The sequence below is a fragment of the Bos grunniens genome, chromosome 24 (assembly GCF_055505025.1).
Source record: "Bos grunniens cultivar Pamir isolate PY7600 chromosome 24, Bosgru_T2T1.0, whole genome shotgun sequence".
Taxonomy (NCBI): Eukaryota; Metazoa; Chordata; class Mammalia; order Artiodactyla; family Bovidae; genus Bos; species Bos grunniens.
In genome coordinates this window covers 25447577-25470698 of record NC_141188.1, presented here as the reverse complement: position 1 = coordinate 25470698, position 23122 = coordinate 25447577, and the positions used below count along the sequence as shown (strand labels likewise).

At 38.6% G+C, this 23122-nt stretch overlaps 1 protein-coding gene across 1 annotated transcript in view; it reads right to left on the bottom strand.

The window, feature by feature from the left end:
- Positions 1–23122, bottom strand: part of CCDC178 (coiled-coil domain containing 178) — a 63125-nt gene that overhangs the window by 30952 nt on the left and 9051 nt on the right. Inside the window, exon 5 of the mRNA XM_086372363.1 lies at positions 15650–15870. Coding sequence (XP_086228489.1) covers positions 15650–15870 — 221 coding nt within the window. The remainder of the gene's footprint in view (positions 1–15649; positions 15871–23122) is intronic.

The following is a 23122-nucleotide window of genomic DNA, read 5'->3' as shown; positions in this document are numbered from 1 at the left end:
GGACATGTTTAAAGTTCATGTATACATAATGGCTGTCTGGGGAGGCCTTACAAATAGCTGTGAAAAGAAGGGAAGAGAAAAGCAAGGGAGAAAAGGAAAGATATAAACATCAGAATGCAGAGTTTCAAAGAATAGCAAGAAGAGATAAGAAAGCCTTCTTCAGCGATCAATGCAAAGAAATAGAGGAAAACAACAGAATGGGAAAGACTAGAGATCTCTTCAAGAAAATCAGAGATACCAAAGGAACATTTCATGCAAAGATGGGCTCAATAAAGGACAGAAATGGTATGGACCTAACAGAAGCAGAAGACATTAAGAAGAGGTGGCAAGAATACACAGAAGAACTGTACAAAAAAGATCTTCATGACCCAGATAATCACGATGGTGTGATCACTGACCTAGAGCCAGACATCCTGGAATGTGAAGTCAAGTGGGCCTTAGAAAGCATCACTACCAACAAAGCTAGTGGAGGTGATAGAATTCCAGTTGAGCTATTCCAAATCCTGAAAGATGATGCTGTGAAAGTGCTGCACTCAATATGCCAGCAAATTGGGAAAACTCAGCAGTGGCCACAGGACTAGAAAAGGTCAGTTTTCATTCCAATCCCAAAGAAAGGCAATGCCAAAGAATGCTCAAACTACCGCACAATTGCACTCATCTCACATGCTAGTAAAGTAATGCTCAAAATTCTCCAAGCCAGGCTTCAGCAATATGTGAACCATGAACTTCCTGATGTTCAAGCTGGTTTTAGAAAAGGCAGAGGAACCAGAGATCAAATTGCCAACATCCGCTGGATCATGGAAAAAGCAAGAGAGTTCCAGAAAAACATCTATTTCTGCTTTCTTGACTATGCCAAAGCCTTTGACTGTGTGGATCACAATAAACTGTGGAAAATTCTGAAAGAGATGGGCATACCAGACCACCTGACCTGCCTCTTGAGAAATTTGTATGCAGGTCAGGAAGCAACAGTTAGAACTGGACATGGAACAACAGACTGGTTCCAAATAGGAAAAGGAGTACATCAAGGCTGTATATTGTCACCCTGCTTATTTAACTTATATGCAGAGTACATCATGAGAAATGCTGGACTGGAAGAAACACAAGCTGGAATCAAGATTGCCGGGAGAAATATCAATAACCTCAGATATGCAGATGACACCACCCTTATGGCAGAAAGTGAAGAGGAACTCAAAAGCCTCTTGATGAAAGTGAAAGTGGAGAGTGAAAAAGTTGGCTTAAAGCTCAGCATTCAGAAAACGAAGATCATGGCATCTAGTCCCACCACTTCATGGGAAATAGATGGGAAACAGTGGAAACAGTGTCAGACTGTATTTTTCTGGGCTCCAAAATCACTACAGATGGTGACTACAGCCATGAAATTAAAAGATGCTTACTCCTTGGAAAGAAAGTTATAACCAACCTAGATAGCATATTGAAAAGCAGAGACATTACTTTGCCAACAAAGGTTCGTCTAGTCAAGGCTGTTTTTCCTGTGGACATGTATGGATGTGAGAGTTGGACTGTGAAGAAGGCTGAGCACAGAAGAATTGATGCTTTTGAACTGTGGTGTTGGAGAAGGCTCTTGAGAGTCCCTTGGACTGCAAGGAGATCCAACCAGTCCATTCTGAAGGAGATCAGCCCTGGGATTTCTTTGGAAGGAATGATGCTAAAGCTGAAACTCCAGTACTTTGGCCACCTCATGAGAAGAGTTGACTCATTGGAAAAGACTGATGCTGGGAGGGATTGGGGGCAGGAGGAGAAGGGGATGACAGACGATGAGATGGCTGGATGGCATCACTGCCTCGATGGATGTGAGTCTGAGTGAACTCTGGGGGTTGGTGATGGACAGGGAGGCCTGGCGTGCTGCTATTCATGGGGTCGCAAAGAGTTGGACATGACTGAGTGACTGATCTGATCTGATACATAATTACATAATCTGTACAGCAAAGGAAACCATCAACAAAACAAAAAGACAACCTACCCAATAGGAGAAGGTATTTGCAAATCATATATTCAATATGAGGTTAATATCCAAATATATAAAGAACTCATACATGTCAACAGCAATAAAACCAAATACTCAAATAAAAATGGGCAAAGGGGATAAACAACAAGTCCTACTGTATAGCACAAGGAACTATATTCAATATTCTGTGATAAGCTATAATGGAAAAGAATAAAAAAAATAATATATATGTATGTACATGTTAACTGAATCATTTTGATGTACAGCAGAAATCAATACAACATTGTAAATCAACCATGATTTTTAAAAATGGGCCGAAGGGCTGAATAGACTTCTTTGGGGGGTCCTGTCGTCTTGTTACATTCTTTTTTAAATTCTTATTAGGGTATAATTGATTTACAATGTTGCATTAGTTTCAGGTGGACAGCAGTACACATTTTTCTGAAGAAGATATACAGATGACCAATAGGCACATACATGAAAAAGTGTTCAACATTACTAAGTATTATGGAAATGAAAAAATTAACACCATGAGATTTTACCTCATGACCATGATGATGGTTATTATATATACAAAAAAATAAAAGATGAAATAACAGGTGTTGAGAGAATGTGGAAAAAAGAGAACCCTGAGCACTGTTAGTGGGAATGTAAATTAGTGCAGCCACTATGGAAAACAGTAGAGAGACACCTCGAAAAATTAAGAAGAGGACTAGGATATGACCAGCTAGTCCACTTTGGGGTATTAACCCAAGTTATGTGAAAACACTAATTTGAAAAGATATAAGCACCCTTGTGTTCACTGCACCACTATTTATAATAGCCACACAATTGAAGATTCCATCAAGGAATGAATGCATAAAGAGATGTGGTATATAGAATGAATACTTGTTGCTGTTGTTCAGTCACTAAGTCATATCTGACTCTTTGCAACATGAACTGCAGCACGCCAGGCTTCCCTGTCCTGAAGCGACTATCTCCCTGAGTTTGCTCAAACTCATGTCCACTGAGTTAGTGATGCCATCTAACCGTCTCATCCTCTATCACCCACTTTTCCTCTTGCCCTCAATCTTTCCCAACATCAGGACCTGTTCTAATGAGTTGGTTCCTTGCATTAGGTGGCCAAAGTACTGGAACTTCAGCTTCATTACCAGTCCTTCCAAAGAATATTCAGGGTTGATTTCCTTTAGGATTGACTGGTTTGAAAGCATACTACTCAATCACAAAAAAAGAAATCTTGCCATTTGTGACAACATGGAAGACCTTGAGGGTATTCTGCTAAGAGAAATAAGTCACATGGAGAAAAGACAAATATCATATGATTTAGCTCATATGCAGAATATAAAAAACAAACAAAAACATCCAAGTAAGTGAACAAACCAAACCAAAACAAACATGCAGGTACAGACAACAGAGAGAAAGGGGAGGCCAAATGGGTGAAATGTGTTAACTGTATGGTGATGGATGAAATGTGTCATGTTTAAGAGAAAAAAAAGAGAAGGCACAAATAAATACCAGGAATGAAAAAGGAGACCACTATATATCCCCAGTGGCTAAGCAATAAAGAATCTGCCTGCAGTGCAGGAGACTTGCAGGAGACATGGGTTGTATCCCTGGATCAGAAAGATTCCCTGGAGTAGGAAATGGCATCCCACTCCAGTATTCTTGCCTGAAAAATCCCATGGACATAGAAGCCCAGCGGGCTGAAGTCCATGGGGTTACAAAACAGTCAGACACGACTGAGCAACTAAACAACATATTCTATAGACTTATAGGAAACAAAATAGGCTTCCCTGGTAACTCAGCTGATAAAGAATCCGCCTTCAATGCAGGAGACTCTGGTTCGATTCCTGCGTTGGGAAGTATTCCTGGAGTAGGATAGGCTACCCACTGTAGTATTGTTGGGCTTCCCTGGTGGCTCAGATGGTTAAGAATCTGCCTGCAATGCAGGAGACCTGGGCTTGATCCCTGAGTTAGGAAGATCCCCTGGAGGAGGGCATGGCAACCCACTCTGGCATTTGCAACTGGAGACTCCCCATGGACAAAGGGGCCTGGTGGGCTACAGTCCATGGGGTTGCAAAGAGTCAGACAGAAGTGAAGAATTAAGCACAGTACAGCATAGGAAACAAAAGAATACTAAGAAAGTCTCTGTTCCAAAAAAAGTACAAAATTTTGATGAAATGGACATAATCTTATAAAACTAGAAATAACCAAAATGGACACAGGAATAAATAGAAGAGTCTTATTGAGGAAATTTAATTTGTAATTAAAAACCTTTCCAAAACAAACAAAAAACAAAACTGGAAAACTTTAGCTAGATGCCATCAATAATCTTAGTCTTTTGCAAACTCTTCCAGATAGTAGAGAAAGAAGAAATACTCCCAAGTTACCTTTAAATCTGCTGCTGCTGCTGCTGCTGCGTCACTTCAGTCGTGTCCGACTCTGTGAGACCCCATAGACGGCAGCCCACCAGGCTCCCCAGTCCCTGGGATTCTCCAGGCAAGAACACTGGAGTGGATTGCCATTTCCTTCTCCAATGCATGAAAGTGAAAAGTGAAAGTGAAGTCGCTCAGTCGTGTCCGACCCTCAGCGACCCCATGGACTGCAGCCTGCCAGGCTCCTCCATCCATGGGATTTTCCAGGCAAGAGTACTGGAGTGGGGTGCCATCGCCTTCTCCTAGCAAACCCTTAAAAACAAAACCTGACAAGGACAGTATTAAACAATTATACTATTTTCTTATTCATGAACTTAGACTTAATCCCCTAAGCAAATAATTAGCAAATCAAATCTAGCAACATCTTGAGTAAGATGTAACATCTTCCTGAATATAAAAAAGATTGTTTTAATGCTTCCCCTTTGAAACCGGGACTGTGACAATGATGCAAAATATTACCACTTACAGTCAGCAATGCAGGAGACCTGGGTTCAATCCCTGTCAGGAAGATTCCCTGCAGAAGGAAATGGCTACCCACTCCAATATTCTTGCCTGGAGAATTCCACAGACAAAGGAATCTGGAGGGCATGGGGTCCCAAAGAGTCATACACAACTGAGCAATTAATACTTTACTTCAGTCACTGGAGATCTTGGCCAAGAAAGGACCAAGCCTTATTAAAAGCAATACAGCAAAATGTATACAGATTATGAACAGAAGGAAATAAAACTGTACTTGAGTTGAGTGAGTGAGAGTTGCTCAAACGTGTCTGCCTCTTTGCGGCCCCATGGACTATAGCCCACAGGGCTACTCTGTCCATGGGATTCTCGAGAATGCTGGAGTGGGTTGCCATGCCCTTCTCCAGAGGATGATCCTGACCTAGAGATCAAACCCGGGTCTCCCACATTGCAGTCAAATTCTTTATCATCTGAGCCAACAGGGAGGCAAAACTGTCCTTCAGTTCAGTTGAGTCATTCAATCGTGTCTGACTCTTTGCTACCCCATGGACTGCAGCATGCCAGGCTTCCCTATTCATCACAAACTCCCAGAGTTTACTCAAACTCACGTCCATTGAGTCAGTAATGCCATCCAACCATCTCATTCTCTGTCATCCCCTTCTCCTCCTGCCCTCAATCTTTCCCAGTATCAGGGTCTTTTCCAATGAGTACGTTCTTTGCATCAGGTGGCCAAAGTGTTGAAGCTTCATCTTTAGCATCACTCCATCCAAAGAATATTCAGGACTGATTTCCTTTAGGATGGACTGCTTGGATATACTTGCAAGTCCAAGGGACTCTCAAGAGTTTCCTCCAACACCACAGTTCAAAAGCATCAATTATTTGGTGCTCAGCTTTTTTTGTACTACAGTTCTCACATCCATACATGACTGCTGGAAAAACCATACCTTTGACTAGATAGACCTTTGTAGGCAAAGTAATATCTCTGGTTTTTAATATGCTGTCTAGGATGGTCATTTCTTTTCTCTCAAGGAGCAAGCATCTTTTAATTTCACAGCTGCAGTCATCATCTGCAGTGATTTTGGAGTCCAAGAAAATAAAGTCTGTCACTGTTTCCATTGTTTCACCATCTATTTGCCATGAAGTGATGGGATCAGATGCCATGATATTAGTTTTTTGAATGTTGAGTTTTAAGCCAGCTTTTCACTTTCCTCTTTCACTTTCATCAAGAGGCACTTTAGTTCCTTGTTCCTTTCTGCCATAAGGGTGGTGTCATCTGCATACCTGAGGTTATTGATATTTCTCCTGGCAATCTTGATTCCAGCTTGTGCTTCATCCAGTCTGGCAATTTGCATGATGTACTCTGCTTATATCTTAAATAAAGAGTGTGACAATATAAAGCCTGGATGTATTCCTTTCCCAGTTTGGAACCAGTTCGTTGTTCTACATCCAGTTTTAATGGTTGCTTCTTGACCTGCATACGGACTTCTCTGGAGGCAGGTAATGTGATCTGGTATTCCCATCTCTTGAAGAATTTTCCACAGTTTGTTGTGATCTAGACAGTCAAAGGCTTTGGCGTAGTCAATAAAGCAGAAGTAGATGTTTTTCTGGAATTCTCCTGTTTTTCTATGATCCAATGGATGTTGGCAATTTGACTCTGGTACCTCTGCCTTTTCTAAATCCAGCATGAACATTTAGAATTGCTCTGTTCACGTACTGTTGAAGCCAGGCTTGGAGAATTTTGAGTATTACTTTGCTAGCGTGTGAGATGAGTGTAATTGTGTGGTAATTTGAACATTCTTTGGCATTGCCTTTCTTTGGGTTGAATGAGAAAACTGACCTATTCCAGTCCTGTAGCCACTGATGAGTTTTCCAAATTTGCTGGCATATTGTATATGGCACTTTAACAGCATCATCTTTTAATGATTTTAAATACCTCAACTGGAATTCGATTACCTCCACTAGCTTTGTTCATAGTGATGCTTCCTAAGGCCCTCTTGACTTTGCATTCCAGGATATCTGGCTCTAGGTGAGTGATCACACCTTCATGGTTTTCTGGGTCATGAAGATCTTTGTTGTATACTTCTGTGTATTCTTGCCACCTCTTCTAAATATCATCTGCTTCTGTTAGGTCCATACCATTTCTGTCTTTTATCGTGCTCATCTTTGCATGAAATGTTCCCTTGGTATCTCTAATTTTCTTGGAGAGTTCTCAAGTCTTTCCCATTCTATTGTTTTCTTCTATTTCTTTGCACTGACCACTGAGGAAGTCTTTCTTATCTCTCCTTGCTAGTCTTTGGAATTTTGCATTCAAATGGGTATATCTTTCCTTTTCTCCTTTGCCTTTAGCTTTCTCTTCTTTTCTCTTTGCAAGCCCTCCTCAGACAACCATTTTGCCTTTTTGCATTTCTTTTTCTTGCAGACGGTTTTGATCACTGCCTACTATACAATGTCACAAAACTCTGGCCATATTTCTTAAGGCACTCTGTCAGATCTAATTCCTTGAATCTGTTTGTCACTTTCACTGTATAATCCTAAGTGATTTGATATATTTCATACCTGAATGGTCTAGTGGTTTACCCTACTTCCTTCAATTGAAGTCTGAATTTGGCAATAAGGAGTTCATGGTCTGTGCCACAGTCAGCTCCTGGTCTTGTTTTTGCTGACTGTATATAGCTTCTCCATCCTTGACTACAAAGAATATAATCAATCTGATTTTGGTATTAACCATCTGGTGATGTCTACGTGTAGATTCATATCTTGTGTTGTTGGAAGAGGGTCTTTGCTATGACCAGTGCATTCTCTTGGCAAAACTCTGTCAGCCTTTGCCCTGCTTCATTTTGTACTCCAAGGCCAAACTTGCCTGTTACTCCAGGTATCTCTTGACTTCCTACTTTTGCGTTCCAGTTCACTATGATGACAAGGGCATCTTTTTTGGTGTTAGTTCTAGAAAGTCCTATAGGTCATCATAGAACAGTTTAAATTCAGGTTCTTTGGCATTAGTGGTTGGGGCATAGACTTGGATTACTGTGATATTGAATGGTTTGGCTTGGAAATGAACAGAGATCATTCTGTCATTTTTGAGACTGCACTCAAGTACAGTATTTAGGATTCTTCTGTTGACTATGAGGGCTACTCTATTTCTTCTAAGGGATTCTTGCCCACAGGAGTAAATATAATGGTCATCTGAGTTAAATTCACCCATTCCAGTCCATTTTAGTTCGCTGATTCCTAAAATGTTGATGTTCACTCTTGCCATCTCCTGTTTGACCACTTCCAATTTACCTTGATTCATGGACCTAACATTCCAGGTTCCTATGCAATAGTGTTCTTTATGTTCACATTAATTTTTAGAATAGCACAGATTTTAGTAAACTACAAGATTTTCCTTTAGGCACAGGAATGCAGGGCTATACAGTCAAGCAGAGAGCAAGGATTATACCAAGATGATAAGATAAGCAAACACAGAGCTCAGGAAATTTACACCATGAAAGGAAGAAAAGCAAGAAATAACTCCCTGTATCCAATCTGTCCTGTAGGTATTGCTGGGGTGATCTCAGGTTCGGGGGTTTTGCTTATATCGTATGAGGCAAATTCATATGGAAAGCTCCTTGGCTGGCTCATTGTGGGAGTGGTTCAGCTGTCCCACATGGATACTCTCTACATTGATGTTAACAATATTTCTGTGGCTCCACTGTGTTATGTGATTAAGCTGCTTGTAGAATCTGAAAGTCACCTTAAGCCACTGAGGTTGGTTTGCAATGTACTGAGGCTCAAGCACATTGACAAGAGGTCTTGCATTATTTAAGTAGCTGGGTTACTTCAGCAGGCCTCTAGCTAAGGTCTCAGTCAAGACAGCGGAATAAAACAGAAAAAGCAAAGCTTTATTACAAGCAAAACTCTATCTTACACTTCCCCGAGCCCCTAGCAATCTAATTTGCTTTCTGTCTTTATGGATTTACCTATTCTGGATATTTCAGGTAAATGAAATCATATAATATGCGATCTTTTGTGTCTGGCTTATTTATTTAGCATAATGTTTTGAAGTTTATCCATGTTATGATCTGTACCAGTATTTCATTCTTTTTATGACTGACTATTACTCCATGGTATGGTTATATCACATTTTGTTTAGTCATACATCAATTGATGGGCACTGGAATGATTTTGCTTTTTGTCTATTGTAGACAGTGCTGGTAAGCACATTTCTGCACAAGGTTTTGTTTTTTAACATCAGTTTTCAATTCTTTAGGGGTATATATCTTGGCTTGGAGTTGCTAAAGCATATGTTAATTCTATTTTACTTTTTTAGGAAACACCAAGCTGTTTTCTACAGTGGCTGCACCATTTTACGTTCAGCAAAGTACAATGGTTCAAGTTTCTCTACATCCTCACCCAAACTGGTTATTTTGCACTCTATTTTTAATCGCATCCTAATGGGCATGAGTAGTTACATCATTGTGGTTTTGGTTTGAATTTTCCTGATGGCTAATGATGTTGAGCATCTGTCATTTCATGTGTTTGCTGCTCATTTCTGTCTTTCAGAGATACATCTACTTAAGTCTTTTGTCCATTTTAAAATGGGGTGTTTATCTTTTTTAGCTGTTGAATTATAAAAGTTCTTCATATATTCTGGGTACTACATGTTTTTAAGGTGTCGGTAGTACCCAAAGCTATCTTCAGATGAAATGCAACCTCTGATGAAGTCTCAAAAAGCTCTTTGCAGAAATGGAAAAGCCTATTTTAACATTCATACGAAATTGCAGGGGCGTCCTCAGGTAGCCAGAACAGTCTTGAAAAGGAAGGGCACCTTAGAGAACTCACACTTTCTGATTTTAAAACTTACTACAAATCTGTAGGAAGATATATTAATATAGAATTAGTATATATTAATATAATATTACTATATAATAAGTATATATTAGTACAAAATTAATATATAACTAGTACATACATTAAAATAAAATTATATATAATTTGCAATATTTTCTCTCATTCTGTAGGTTGTTTTTTTACCTTTTTGATAGTGTACCTAGCTGTACAAAAGGTTTTAATTTTGATGAAGTCCAGTTTCTCTAATGTTGCTTATGCTTTTAGTGTCATATCTAAATTCATTCTCAAATTCTAGGTCATAAAGATTTATCCACAAGTTTCCTTTTAAGTGGCTCAGACGGTAAAGCATCTGTCTACAATGCGGGAGACCTGGGTTTGAGCCCCGGGTTGGGAAGATCCCCTGGAGAAGGAAATGGCAATCCACTCCAGTACTATTGCCTGGAAAATCCCATGGATGGAGGAGCCTGGTAGGCTACAGTCTAAGGGGTCGCAAAGAGTCAGACACGACCGAGTGACTTCACTTTCCTTTTAAGAGTTTTATAGTTTTAGTTGTTATGTGTAAAGTTATGATCCATTTTAAATTAATTTTTGTATGTGCTAGGAAGCAGAGGTCCAACTTTACTCTTTGAATGCATGTGGATATCCAATGTCCCATTACCATGTATTGAAGAGACTACTCATTTCAACAATTGGTCTCGGCACCCTTGTCAAAATCAACTAACCACAGATATATTGGTTTATTTCTAGAATCTCAACACTACTCCACTGAACTACTTTCCTGTATTTATTAAATGACACTCATTTTTGCTTCTTAAAGCTTTGTAGTTAGTTTTGAAATCAGAAGCTGTGAGTCCTCAAAGGTGTCCTTCCTTTTCAAGACTGTTTTGGCTATTTGCGACCTCCTACAACTTTAAATGAATGTTAGAACAGGCTTTCCCATTTCTGCAAAAAGCTCTTTGAGACTCTGTCAGAAACTCCATTTAATCTGAAGATAGCTATGGGTACTACTGACATCTAAACAATATAAAGTCAAATCTGTGAACATGGGTTACTTTTCTGTTCATTTAAGTCTAATTTAATTGATTTCAGCAAAACATTATAGTTTTTAGTGAACAAGTCTTTCAGCTTATTGGTTAAATTTATTCATATTTTATCAAAGAAAACTGTTTTCTTAACTCCATTTTTGTATTCTTCACAACTAGTATATGAAAATAAAACTGAGTTTTGTATTGAGATTGAATCTACAACTTCATTAAACTTGTTTTTACTCTATAGTTTGTTTTGTGAATTCTTTCCAATTTTCTATATAGAAGAATGTGTCTTCTGCAAATAATTTTACTTCTTTTCCAGTCTAGATCCTTTTATTTATTTTTCTTGCCTATCTACTTTATTAAAAGATTATTGATTTAAATGTTAATCTCATCCAAAAAGATAAAAAACTTCACAAAACACCTAGAATAATATCTGATCAAAACCTGAGCATCCTGGCCCAGTCAAGTTTACAGAAAATATCAACCATCAGAGCACCACTGATAATCTCTACACAAAGGTTACTATTTTCTTGATCTGCAAGAATATATTTTTAAATTTTCCTCCCATTCACCAGATGGTCAATACCGAATTTAGATTGATTATATTCTTTGCAGCCAAAGATGGAGAAGCTCTATAATCAACAAAAACAAGATTGGGAGCTGACTGTGGCTCAGATCATGAACTTCTAATTGCAAAGTTCAGACTTAAATTGAAGACAGTAGGGAAAACCACTAGACCATTCAGGTATGAATATATCAAAACACTTAGGATGATACAGTGAAACTGACAAATAGATTCAAGGGATTAAATCTGATAGACAGAGTGCCTGAAGAACTATGGCCAGAGGTTCGTGACACTATATAGGAGGCAGTGATCAAGACCATCTGCAAGAAAAAGAAATGCAAAAAGGCAAAATGGTTGTCTGAGGAGGCCTTACAAATAGCTGAGAAAAGAAGAGACACAAAGGGCAAAGGAGAAAAGTAAAGATATACCCATTTGAATGCAAAATTCCAAAGAATAGCAAGGAGAGATAAGAAAGACTTCCTCAGTGGTCAGTGCAAAGAAGTAGAGGAAAACAATAGAATGGAAAAGACTAGAGAACTCTTCAAGAAAATTAGAGATACCAAGGGGACATTTCATGCAAAGATGAGCACGATAAAGGACAGAAATGGTACGGACCTAACAGAAGCAGATGATATTTAGAAGAGGTGGCAAGAATACACAGAAGAACTATACAACAAAGATCTTCATGACCCAGAAAACCATGAAGGTGTGATCACTCACCTAGAGCCAGATATCCTGGAATGCAAAGTCAAGAGGGCCTTAGGAAGCATCACTATGAACAAAGCTAGTGGAGGTGATTAAATTCCAGTTGAGCTATTTCAAATCTGAAAAGATGATGCTGCAACAGTGCTGCACTCAATATTGCCAGCAAATTTGGAAAAATCATCAGTGGTCACAAGACTGGACAAGGTCAGTTTTCATTCCAGTCCCAAAGAAGGGCAATGCCAAAGAATGTTCAAACTACCACACAATTATACTCATCTCACACACTAGCAAAGTAATGCCCAAAATTCTCCAAGCCTGGCTTCAACAGTACGTGAACAGAGAACTTCCAGATGTTCAAGCTGGATTTAGAAAAAGCAGAGGAACCAGAGATCAAATTCTCAATATCCATTGGATCATAAGAAAATCAAGAGAATTCCAAAAACATCCATCTACTTCTGCTTTATTGATTATGCCAAAGCCTTTGACTGCCTAGATCACAAAAATCTGTGGAAAATTCTTCAAGCGATTAGAATACCAGATCACCTTACCTGCCGCCTGAGAAATCTGTATGCAGGTCAAGAAGCAACAGTTATAACTGGACATGGAACAATGAACTGGTTCCAAATTGGGAAAGGAATACGTCAAAGCTGTATACTGTCACCCTGCTTATTTAACTTATATGCAGAATACATCAAGCAAAATGCTGGGCTGGATGAAGCACAAGCTGGAATCAGTATTGCCGGGAGAAATATCAATAACCTCAGATTTGCAGATGACACTACCCTTATTGCAGAAAGTGAAGAGGAACTAAAGAGCCTCTTGATGAAAGTGAAAGTGGAGAGTGAAAAAGTTGGCTTAAAACTCAACTTTCAAAAACTAAGATCATGGCATCCAGTCCCATCACTTCATGGCAAGTAAATGGGGAAACAATGGAAATAGTGACCGACTTTATTTTCCTGGGGTCCAAAATCACTGCAGATGATGACTGCAGCCATAAAATTAAAACACGCTTGCTCCTTGGAAGAAAAGCTATGACCATCCTAGATAGCAAAGCAGAGACATTACTTTTGCCAACAAAAGGTCCGTCTAGTCAAAGCTATGGTTTTTCCAGTAGCCGTGTATGGATGTGTGAGTGTTGGACCATAAAGAAATCTGAACACTGAAGAATTGATGCCTTTGAACCTTGGTGTTGGAGGAGACTCTTGAGAGTCCCTTGGACTGCAAGGAGATCCAAGCAGTCAGTCCTCAAGGAAATCAGTCCTGAATATTTATTGGAAGGACTGATGCTGAAGCTAAAACTCCAATACTTTGGCCACCTGATGTGAAGAACTGACTCATTGGAAAAGACCCTGATCCTGGAAAAGTTTGAAGGCAGGAGGAGAAGGGGACAACAGAGGATGAGATGGTTGATGGCATCATTGACTCAATGGACATGAGTTTGAGTGAGCTCCGGGAGTTCATGATAGACAGGGAAGCCTGGCGTGTGGCAGTCCATGGGGTCGCAAAGAGTTGGACACGACTCTTGAGTGAACTGAACTGAACCCATTCGCAAGTGTGATCTTCAACAACTGTGCTTTCCCTCCCTAGGCATATCTATGTCCACTATCAGGGAGAAACACACTAAAATTACTTTAGGGATACCAATTCACACACCTACTGACAAAATTTAAAGTGTCACAACAAAACCTTGACAAAAATGTAAGGTGTAACAGTTAGGATTGGCTTTGTTTGTAGGAGAAATAAGTCAAATGAACAAGACTTCAGTTTCTTTTTTTCTCCCAGAAATGGATACACGGCTTCTTCTGCCTTTCTATTCAGCCATCGTGGATACTGGCCTCCATTCTCAAGGTTGCCCTGTGCTATAAAATGTACGTCAGAACTGCAGCTGTCATATCGGGGTTGCTGTAAGTTTACAAAATGGCTGAATACAAAAGGGTGTGGCTTCTGACTGAGTCAGTCCATTTCAAAAAGCTTTCCCAGAAAAACCCTGTATAACCACTACGTGCATCGCATTAGAAATATCATGAGTAAAGGCAAATTGAGAAATGACCTTTACCCTGACACACTGCCATCCAACTAACGGGGGCTACTTGTTGTTTTTTGTTCAGTCACTTAGTTGTTTCCAACTTTTTGCGACCCCATGGACTACAGCATGTCAGGCTTCCCTGTCCAGTATTAAATAAGGGGTCTATTATGATTAAAAAAAGGATACTGCTAGAACCCTTGTTTATAGTAGATAAATGGGACATCTCCAGCACTGCTACTACTTTAAGAATATAAACTGTCAAAGACACTCTGGAGAGCAGTGTGATTTTAACTAATGAAGTTGAAAGTGTATATAACCCAGGACTCAGTAAATACTCCACTAGACATGTAGCCAAGAAAAATTCACATGCACAAAAAGGAACATGATCAGGGCTTCTTATTGTTTATAGTCAAATCAGCACTGTAGCTAAATATGGGAAATAACACACAAGACCAGAGATATCTATTTGGTGGAATTGGAAAGTAAAATGAATGGACTAAATCTGTGTATATCGATAGTAGCTGGAGCTCCAGAATAACGTCAGATTAAAAAATAAATAGCTCAGCTGGTAAAGAATCCACCTGCAATGTAGGAGACACTGGCTTGATTCCTGGGTCGGGAAGATCCTCTGGAGAAAGGATAGGTTACCCACTCCAGTATTCTCGGGCTTCTCTGGTGGCTCAGATGATAAAGAATCCGCCTGCAACATGGGAGACCTGGGTTTGATCCCTGGGTTGGGAAAGTTCCCTGTAGAAGGGCATGGCAACCTACTCCAGTATTCACACCAAGAGAATTCCCTTGGACAGAGGAGCCTGGAAGGCTATACCCTGCCAGTAGGAGAAGCCTGGCAGACTACAGTCCCCGGGGTCACAGAGAGTCATACATGACTGAACAACTAAGCACACAGCAAACAAAAAACATTACAGAAAGTTACAGAATGTTTGATAAACAGTATGTAGTGTATATAAGATGTATATGTGTGTATAAAATTGTTCAAATTTTGGCTGGAAACAGAAGTTCATGATGAGGTTATCTTTTGGAGAATGATGAAGGAAAATGGAACAAGTATAGGAGACATTTAATGACTTAATTTACTAACTTTAAATGATCAAGAACAAACATGATACAAAATTAAATTTGTCCATTTAGTAGCCATGAGAAATAATTTATTTTTCTATGATATGATCCCACAAGAGGAGATTAAATGTTAATCATTAAAAAGACTTTACATGTAGGTTTTTTGTTTTCATCAGGAATGAAGTTTACTGATATAGTATACTTCCATTCTTTCTCAGTTCAATTTATAGCTTCAAATTCATGGGGTCGCAAGGAGTCGGACACAACTGAGCGACTGAACTGAACTGAACTGAATACCACATTGTTTAATACCTCCAAAATCATATTAGTAGACAGACTAAATACAATTAATATTTTTAAGTTTAAACGTAAGGTAAGAAGACACACTTTAAATGAATATCAATCAACTGTATTGATTGATAATTTCTTTAAAAGATAAATAGTAGGCCAATTTTCAATGAGAATGGAACCTTTCAACGTATGTTAACTTCTTAGAGCTGAAATCTTATAATTAAGAAACAATCTGTAAAATGTACAGCCATTTCTTTATTCACTTACCTCAAATTTTTTCTGGTAATATTCCCTCAGAGATATAAGTTCGTGGTCTCGCTTTGCAAGCAGTAGAGGGTGCTGTTTAATCATATAGTCTATGTCTGCTTTAAGCTTTGAATTAGTTTCTGCTAATTTCTCCTTTTGCTCTTCCAGATGTTTTCGTTGACGAGTTTTATCTTCAAAGTGCCATCGTAGTTCTATTATATCTCTCAAATAGGCCTCATGTTCTAGACATACGGTGAAAGGACAAAAAGAAAATCTAAATTTAAAACAAAAGCTCCAGAAGGACATCTTTGTTTGATAGTAGATATGAAATATGAATATAAAAAAGCAGAGGCATTACTTTGCCAACAAAGGTCCGTATAGTCAAGGCTATGGTTTTTCCAGTAGCCATGTATGGAAGTGAGAGTTGGACTATAAAGAAAGCTGAGTGCCAAAGAATTGATGCTTTTGAACTGTGGTGTTGGAGAAGACTCTTGATAGTCCCTTGGACTGCAAGGAGATCCAACCAGTCCATCCTTAAAGGAAATCCTTAATGTTCATTGGAAGGGCTGATGTTGAAGCTGAAACTCCAATACTTGGCCACCTGATGTGAAGAACTGACTCACTTGAAAAGACCCTGATGCTAGGAAAGATTGAAGGAAGGAGGAGAAGGGGACCATAGAGGATGAGATAGTTGGATGGCATCACCAACTCAAAGGACATGAGTTTGAGTAAACTCCGGGAGTTGGTGATGGACAGGGAGGCTTAGCATGCTGCAGTCCATGGGGTCGCAAAGAGTCGGACGTAACTGAACAACTGAACTGAACTGATTAAATATTTTAGTTTCAGAAATTACTTGTTTTTTATTTTTATGTTTTGACCATGCCATGTGGCATGCAGGATCCTAGTTCCCCTATCACAGATGGAACCCATGCTCCCTGCAGTGGAAGTGCAGAGTCTAAACTCTTGGGCAGCCTGGGAGGTCCTTAAATTATTTTAGTATTCCTTCATTCACCATCAAAGGGATTAAACTACAAAAATCACTTGAAATTATAAAAATAATAACTCATAAAAATCAATATTAATATAAGAAATAATGTTTATCCACAAAAATAAATCTTATAGTGAAATCAGAATGATCTCACACAGCAAAATTAAGACAAACAAAGATGCACAGATCTAGTGACAGACCTACCTTGAGTATAGCACGGCCTATAGGAAGAAATGACAAAACGTTCTCAAACAATAGAAATGGGAATTTGAATAAATGGATAAAAAACTTTTGTTCCATATAAAAATATCTGAAATGGTACATACGGAAATTTCTTTTAAATAAAATAGAAACAAATTATAAATTAAATTAAATGTCGATTAACAGACTAGGACAATTTTAGAGAAACTATATAAAAGATTTCCTCATTATATCATTAAGTTTCTAAGGTTACCCTAACCTTGAACTCTTGGAATAAACTTCAGTTGGCTAGCTTGGGGATCTTTCCATCTTTTTTAAAATAAACTTCTTGGTGGGTTTTGGTGTCGGATTCACTGAGGATACTTTGCATATATGCTCATGATTTTGGCCTGTAATTTTGCATATTTGTACTGTATTCATCTAATTTGCCTTACAATTTATGCTAGCATCTTGTATCTGTTGTAGTTTCTTTAATTTCTGTTCTCTATGATTTTGTGGAAGTTTGAAATTGCATGTAAAGTTTTATTGCCCTAGTATGTACGTATGCATGCACGTGTGTGTTTTGCAAGAAAGGATTTTTATTTATTAAGTCAATATCTTTCCTTTAATGGCTATATGTATATTTGGCTATCTATTCATCAGTCCATTTTTTTTCTGTTAATTTATCCAGTTCATCAAGGTTTCAATAATACTCTAAGGCATTTGTTCTGTATATCTTCCTTATTATTAATCACTGCTCCATTTTTAGATACCATCTGCATTTCTAATTGGATTTACTCATATATTTTCTCTGTGTTCTTCATTAATCTTGCCATTGGTATTCCATTATTTCCTTTATTATTATTCTTTTGGAGAAGGGAATGGCAAACCACTTCAGTATTCTTGCCTTGAGAACCCCATGAACAGTATGAAAAGGCAAAAAGATGGACACTGAAAGATGAACTCCCCAGGCTGGTAGGTGCCCAATATGCTACTGGAGATCAGTGGACAAATAACTTGAGAAAGAATGAAGGGATGGAGCCAAAGCAAAAACAATACCCAGCTGTGGATGTGACTGGTGATAGAAGCAAGGTCCAATGCTGTAAAGAGCAATATTGTATAGGAACCTGGAATGTCATGTCCATGAATCAAGGCAAATTGGAAGTGGTCAAACAAGAGATGGCAAGAGTGAATGTCGACATTCTAGGATTCAGTGAACTGAAATGGACTGGAATGGGTGAATTTAACTCAGATGACCATTATATCTCCTACTGCGGGCAGGAATCCCTCAGAAGAAATGGAGTGGCCATCATGGTCAACAAAAGAGTCCGAAATGCAGTACTTGGATGCAATCTCAAAAATGACAGAATGATCTCTATTTGTTTCCAAGGCAAACCATTCAATATCACAGTAATCCAAGTCTATGCCCCAATCGGTAATGCTGAAGAAACTGAAGTTGAACAGTTCTATGAAGACCTACAAGACCTTATGAACTAACGCCCAAAAAAGATGTCCTTTTCATTACAGGAGACTGGAATGCAAAAGTAGGAAGTCAAGAAACACCTGGAGTAACCGGCAAATTTGGCCTTGGAATACGGAATGAAGCAGGGCAAAGACTAATAGAGTTTTGCCAAGAAAATGCACTGGTCATAACAAACACCCTCTTCCAACAGCACAAGAGAAGACTCTATATATGGACATCACCAGATGGTCAACACTGAAATCAGATTGATTATATTATTTGCAGCCAAAGATGGAGAAGCTCTATACAGTCAGCAAAAACAAGACCAGGAGCTGACTGTGGCTCAGACCATGAACTCCTTATTGCCAAATTCAGACTTAAACTGAAGAAAGTAGGGAAAACCACTAGACCATTCAGGTATGACCTAAATCAAATCCCTTATGATTATACAGTGGAAGTGAGAAATAGATTTAAGGGCCTAGATCTGATAGATAGAGTGCCTGATGAACTATGGAATGAGGTTCATGACACTGTACAGGAAACAGGGATCAAGACCATCCCTATGGAAAAGAAATGCAAAAAAGCAAAATGGCTGTCTGGGGAGGCCTTACAAGTATCTGTGAACAGAAGAGAAGCGAAAAGCAAAGGAGAAAAGGAAAGATATAAACATCTGAATGAAGAGTACCAAACAATAGCAAGAAGAGATAAGAAAGCCTTCTTCAGCAATCAATGCAAAGAAATAGAGGAAAACAACAGAATGGGAAAGACTAGAGATCTCTTCAAGAAAATCAGAGATACCAAAGGAACATTTCATGCAAAGATGGACTCAATAAAGGACAGAAATGGTATGGACCTAACAGAAGCAGAACATATTAAGAAGAGATGGCAAGAATATACAGAAGAACTGTACAAAAAAGATCTTCATGACCCAGATAATCACGATGGTGTGATCACTGACCTAGAGCCAGACATCCTGGAATGTGAAGTCAAGTGGGCCTTAAAAAGCATCACTATGAACAAAGCGAGTGGAAGTGATGGAATTCCAGTTGAGCTATTCCAAATCCTGAAAGATGATGCTGTGAAAGTGTGGCACTCAATATGCCAGCAAATATGGAAAACTCAGCAGTGGCCACAGGACTGGAAAAGGTCAGTTTTCATTCCAATTCCAAAGAAAGGCAATGCCAAAGAATGCTCAAACTACCGCACAATTGCACTCATCTCACATGCTAGTAAAGTAATGCTCAAAATTCTCCAAGCCAGGCTTCAGCAATATGTGAACCATGAACTTCCTGATGTTCAAGCTGGTTTTAGAAAAGGCAGAGGAACCAGAGATCAAATTGCCAACATCCTCTGGATCATGGAAGAAGCAAGAGAGTTCCAGAAAAACATCTATTTCTGCTTTCTTGACTATGCCAAAGCCTTTGACTGTATGGATCACAATAAACTGTGGAAAATTCTGAAAGAGATGGGAATACCAGACCACCTGATCTGCCTCTTAAGAAATTTGTATGCGGGTCAGGAAGCAACAGTTAGAACTGGACATGGAACAACAGACTGGTTCCAAATAGGAAAAGGAGTTCATCAAGGCTGTATACTGTCACCCTGTTTATTTAACTTCTATGCAGAGTACATCATGAGAAATGCTGGGCTGGAAGAAACACAAGCTGGAATCAAGATTGCCGGGAGAAATATCAATAACCTCAGATATGCAGATGACACCACCCTTATGGCAGAAAGTGAACAGGAACTCAAAAGCCTCTTGATGAAAGTGAAAGTGGAGAGTGAAAAAGTTGGCTTAAAGCTCAACATTCAGAAAACGAAGATCATGGCATCCGATCCCATCACTTCATAGGAGATAGATGGGGAAACAGTGGAAACGTGTCAGACTTTATTTTTCTGGGCTCCAAAATCACTACAGATGGTGACTGCAGCCATGAAATTAAAAGACACTTACTCCTTGGAAGGAAAGTTATGACCAACCTAGATAGCATATTCAAAAGCAGACACATGACTTTGCCAACAAAGGTTCGTCTAGTCAAGGCTATGGTTTTTCCTGTGGTCATGTATGGATGTGAGAAGTGGACTGTGAAGAAGGCTGAATGCCGAAGAATTGATGCCTTTGAACTGTGGTGTTGGAGAGGACTCTTGAGAGTCCCTTGGACTGCAAGGAGATCCAACCAGTCCATTCTGAAGGAGATCAACCCTGGGATTTCTTTGGAAGGAATGATGCTAAAGCTGAAACTCCAGTACTTTGGCCACCTCATGCAAAGAGTTGACTCATTGGAAAAGACTCTGATGCTGGGAGGGATTGGGGACAGGAGGAGAAGGGGATGACAGAGGATGAGATGGCTGGATGCCATCACTGACTCGATGGACGTGAGTCTGGGTGAACTCCGGGAGTTGGTGATGGACAGGGAGGCCTGGCATGCTGTGATTCATGGCGTCGCAAAAAGTCAGACACGACTGAGCGACTAATCTGATCTGATCTGATTATTCTTTTATTGATCTAACATTTAGCTCTTCAGAATTGTATATATTTCATTATTTAACTATTTTGTTATTGGCTTTCTGTTTTTTCTTTGTATTTATTTTGCTTTTATTTTTCTAGTTATATATTTCAATAATTTTGATATCATCTTCTTCCCCAAATATGATAAAAGCTATTGACTTTTCTTTAAATAATAATTTAGCTTTTTTCATTTATGTGAAAATAATTTTAATAAGTTTTAATGATACAGTTCTAAATGTTTTCTAATTTCTTATATTTGTGAAATGTTTGACACCATTCACTTTTAATTTTATCCTAATTAGACAGTAGTATTTTTGTTTTAAAAAGTCAGTCACCATCCCATTAAGTATTATCATCATTATCTCCTTAATTATCTTCTATTAGATATTCATCATCCTTGTCTTTAAGTATTTAATTCATATTTTCCTTCTCCTTGTGTACCTTTGATGCATTTCATGTAAATTTTTCTGGATTTATTTTTATTACTTTTCTGTTCCTTAGTCTAACAGACCATTTAACCAGTTATTGAGTCTTTAATTTCAAGTAGTAGATTTTTAATTTCTAGTAAGTCTTTTTTATTCCCATTTTTCTTTCTTTTAAAAATAGTCTCTTAGTCCTTGCTTTTATTTTCAGACTTCTCTTTTTATTTCATAAAACATATTAAATATTCTCAGTTGCTAAGTCATGTTCAACTCTCTGCAATACCATGGACTGTAGCCTGCCAGGCTCCTTTGTCCATGTGATTTTTCCAGGCAAGAATACTGGAGTAGGTTGCCATTTCCTCCTCTAAGGGATCTTCCTAATCCAGGGATTGAGTCTGGGTGTCCTGCATTAGCAGGAGGATTCTTACCATGAGCCATCAGGGAAGCCCATTAAATAAAATAATTTTATAATGTCATGTGCAATCCAATATCTGAAAACTTTTTGAGTAAGATTACGCTGTCTGTTTCTACTAACTTACACTTACCGAATCTGTATTCTTGTGTTTTATGATACTTGATATTGGGCTATTTCTTTTCTCTTTTTTGGGGGGGGGAAGCTATTTCTTATCTTGAGACTCTGAGACAGTTCCCTGATACCTAGATCGAATTTTCAGTCTTTCAAAAAAGAACATCTGTCTTTGTTCCTGAAGATGCCTAGCTTTACCACCAGCCCACAGAACATTTAAATGATATTCTCCACTGTGTATTTTCAGACTCACAGACAGCAGGAATGCTGCTGCTGCTAAGTCGCTTCAGTCGTGTCCGACTCTGTTCGACCTCACAGACGGCAGCCCACCAGGCTCCCCCGTCCCTGGGATTCTCCAGGCAAGAGTACTGGAGTGGGTTGCCATTTCCTTCTCCAATGCATGAAAGTGAAAAGTGAAAATGAAATTGCTCAGTCGTGCCCAACTGCTAGCGACCCCATGGACTGTAGCCCGCCAGGCTCCTCGGCCCATGGGATTTTCCAAGCAAGAATACTGGAGTGGGTTGCCGTTGCCTTCTCCAATATCAGTCCCAAATCCATTTAGATCAGTATTTTAAGAATTCTTGGAATACTGTCTGCTTTTCTCGACTAACTAAGTGAAACAAGCAACTTTCTTTGCTATTCAACTGCAGCAATAGATTTACTCATGATTCATGCTTAATGCTGGAATGGAGACCTTTGGACTCTCAGCTTCATGTAATGACTTCTAACCGGACTTGTCATTTGGTTGAGACTCAGGCTTTATCCCCAAGTCTCCTGTACCAAATAGATGGATCAAAATGGGAACAGAAGGATATTAGGATTTCAGGGATTCCCTCATGGCTAAATCTGTCACTGATGCCTAATCGCCAAAAAAGTCCCATTCCAAACTTAAATGTTGGTTGTAGTGCATTTCTTAATTTATTTAAAACTTATCAGGGTCTTTTACTCAAGATTTTTTAAAAATTAAAATAAATGAACAAAACCTGGCAATTGAAAAAGTTTTGGTATCATTAGTTTCTTCTCAGATTCACCAGAGAAACCATAGTTGGAGATTTCAACACCCAACTCACAACAACTCAATAAACAACTACACAGAGAAATCAGAGAGAGTAGCCTTAAACAGCACCATCAACCAATTAACACATTTATAGATACTTCACCAAACAACAGAATGTACATTAATTTTGACCAAACACAGAATATTCTCCAAAATATTTAAAATGCTGAATAATTTTTATTCTAAACAATTTTAATGTGAATAAAATGTTTCTAAATTAAATTAGAAATCAAAAGAAAAAAAGGTTGGGGAAAAATTGCAAAATATCCCTAAAGAATTTCAAACTAAACAGCAATGTCTAAATAAATAATAGATCCAAAAAGAAATCACAAAAATAATTTTTAAAATAT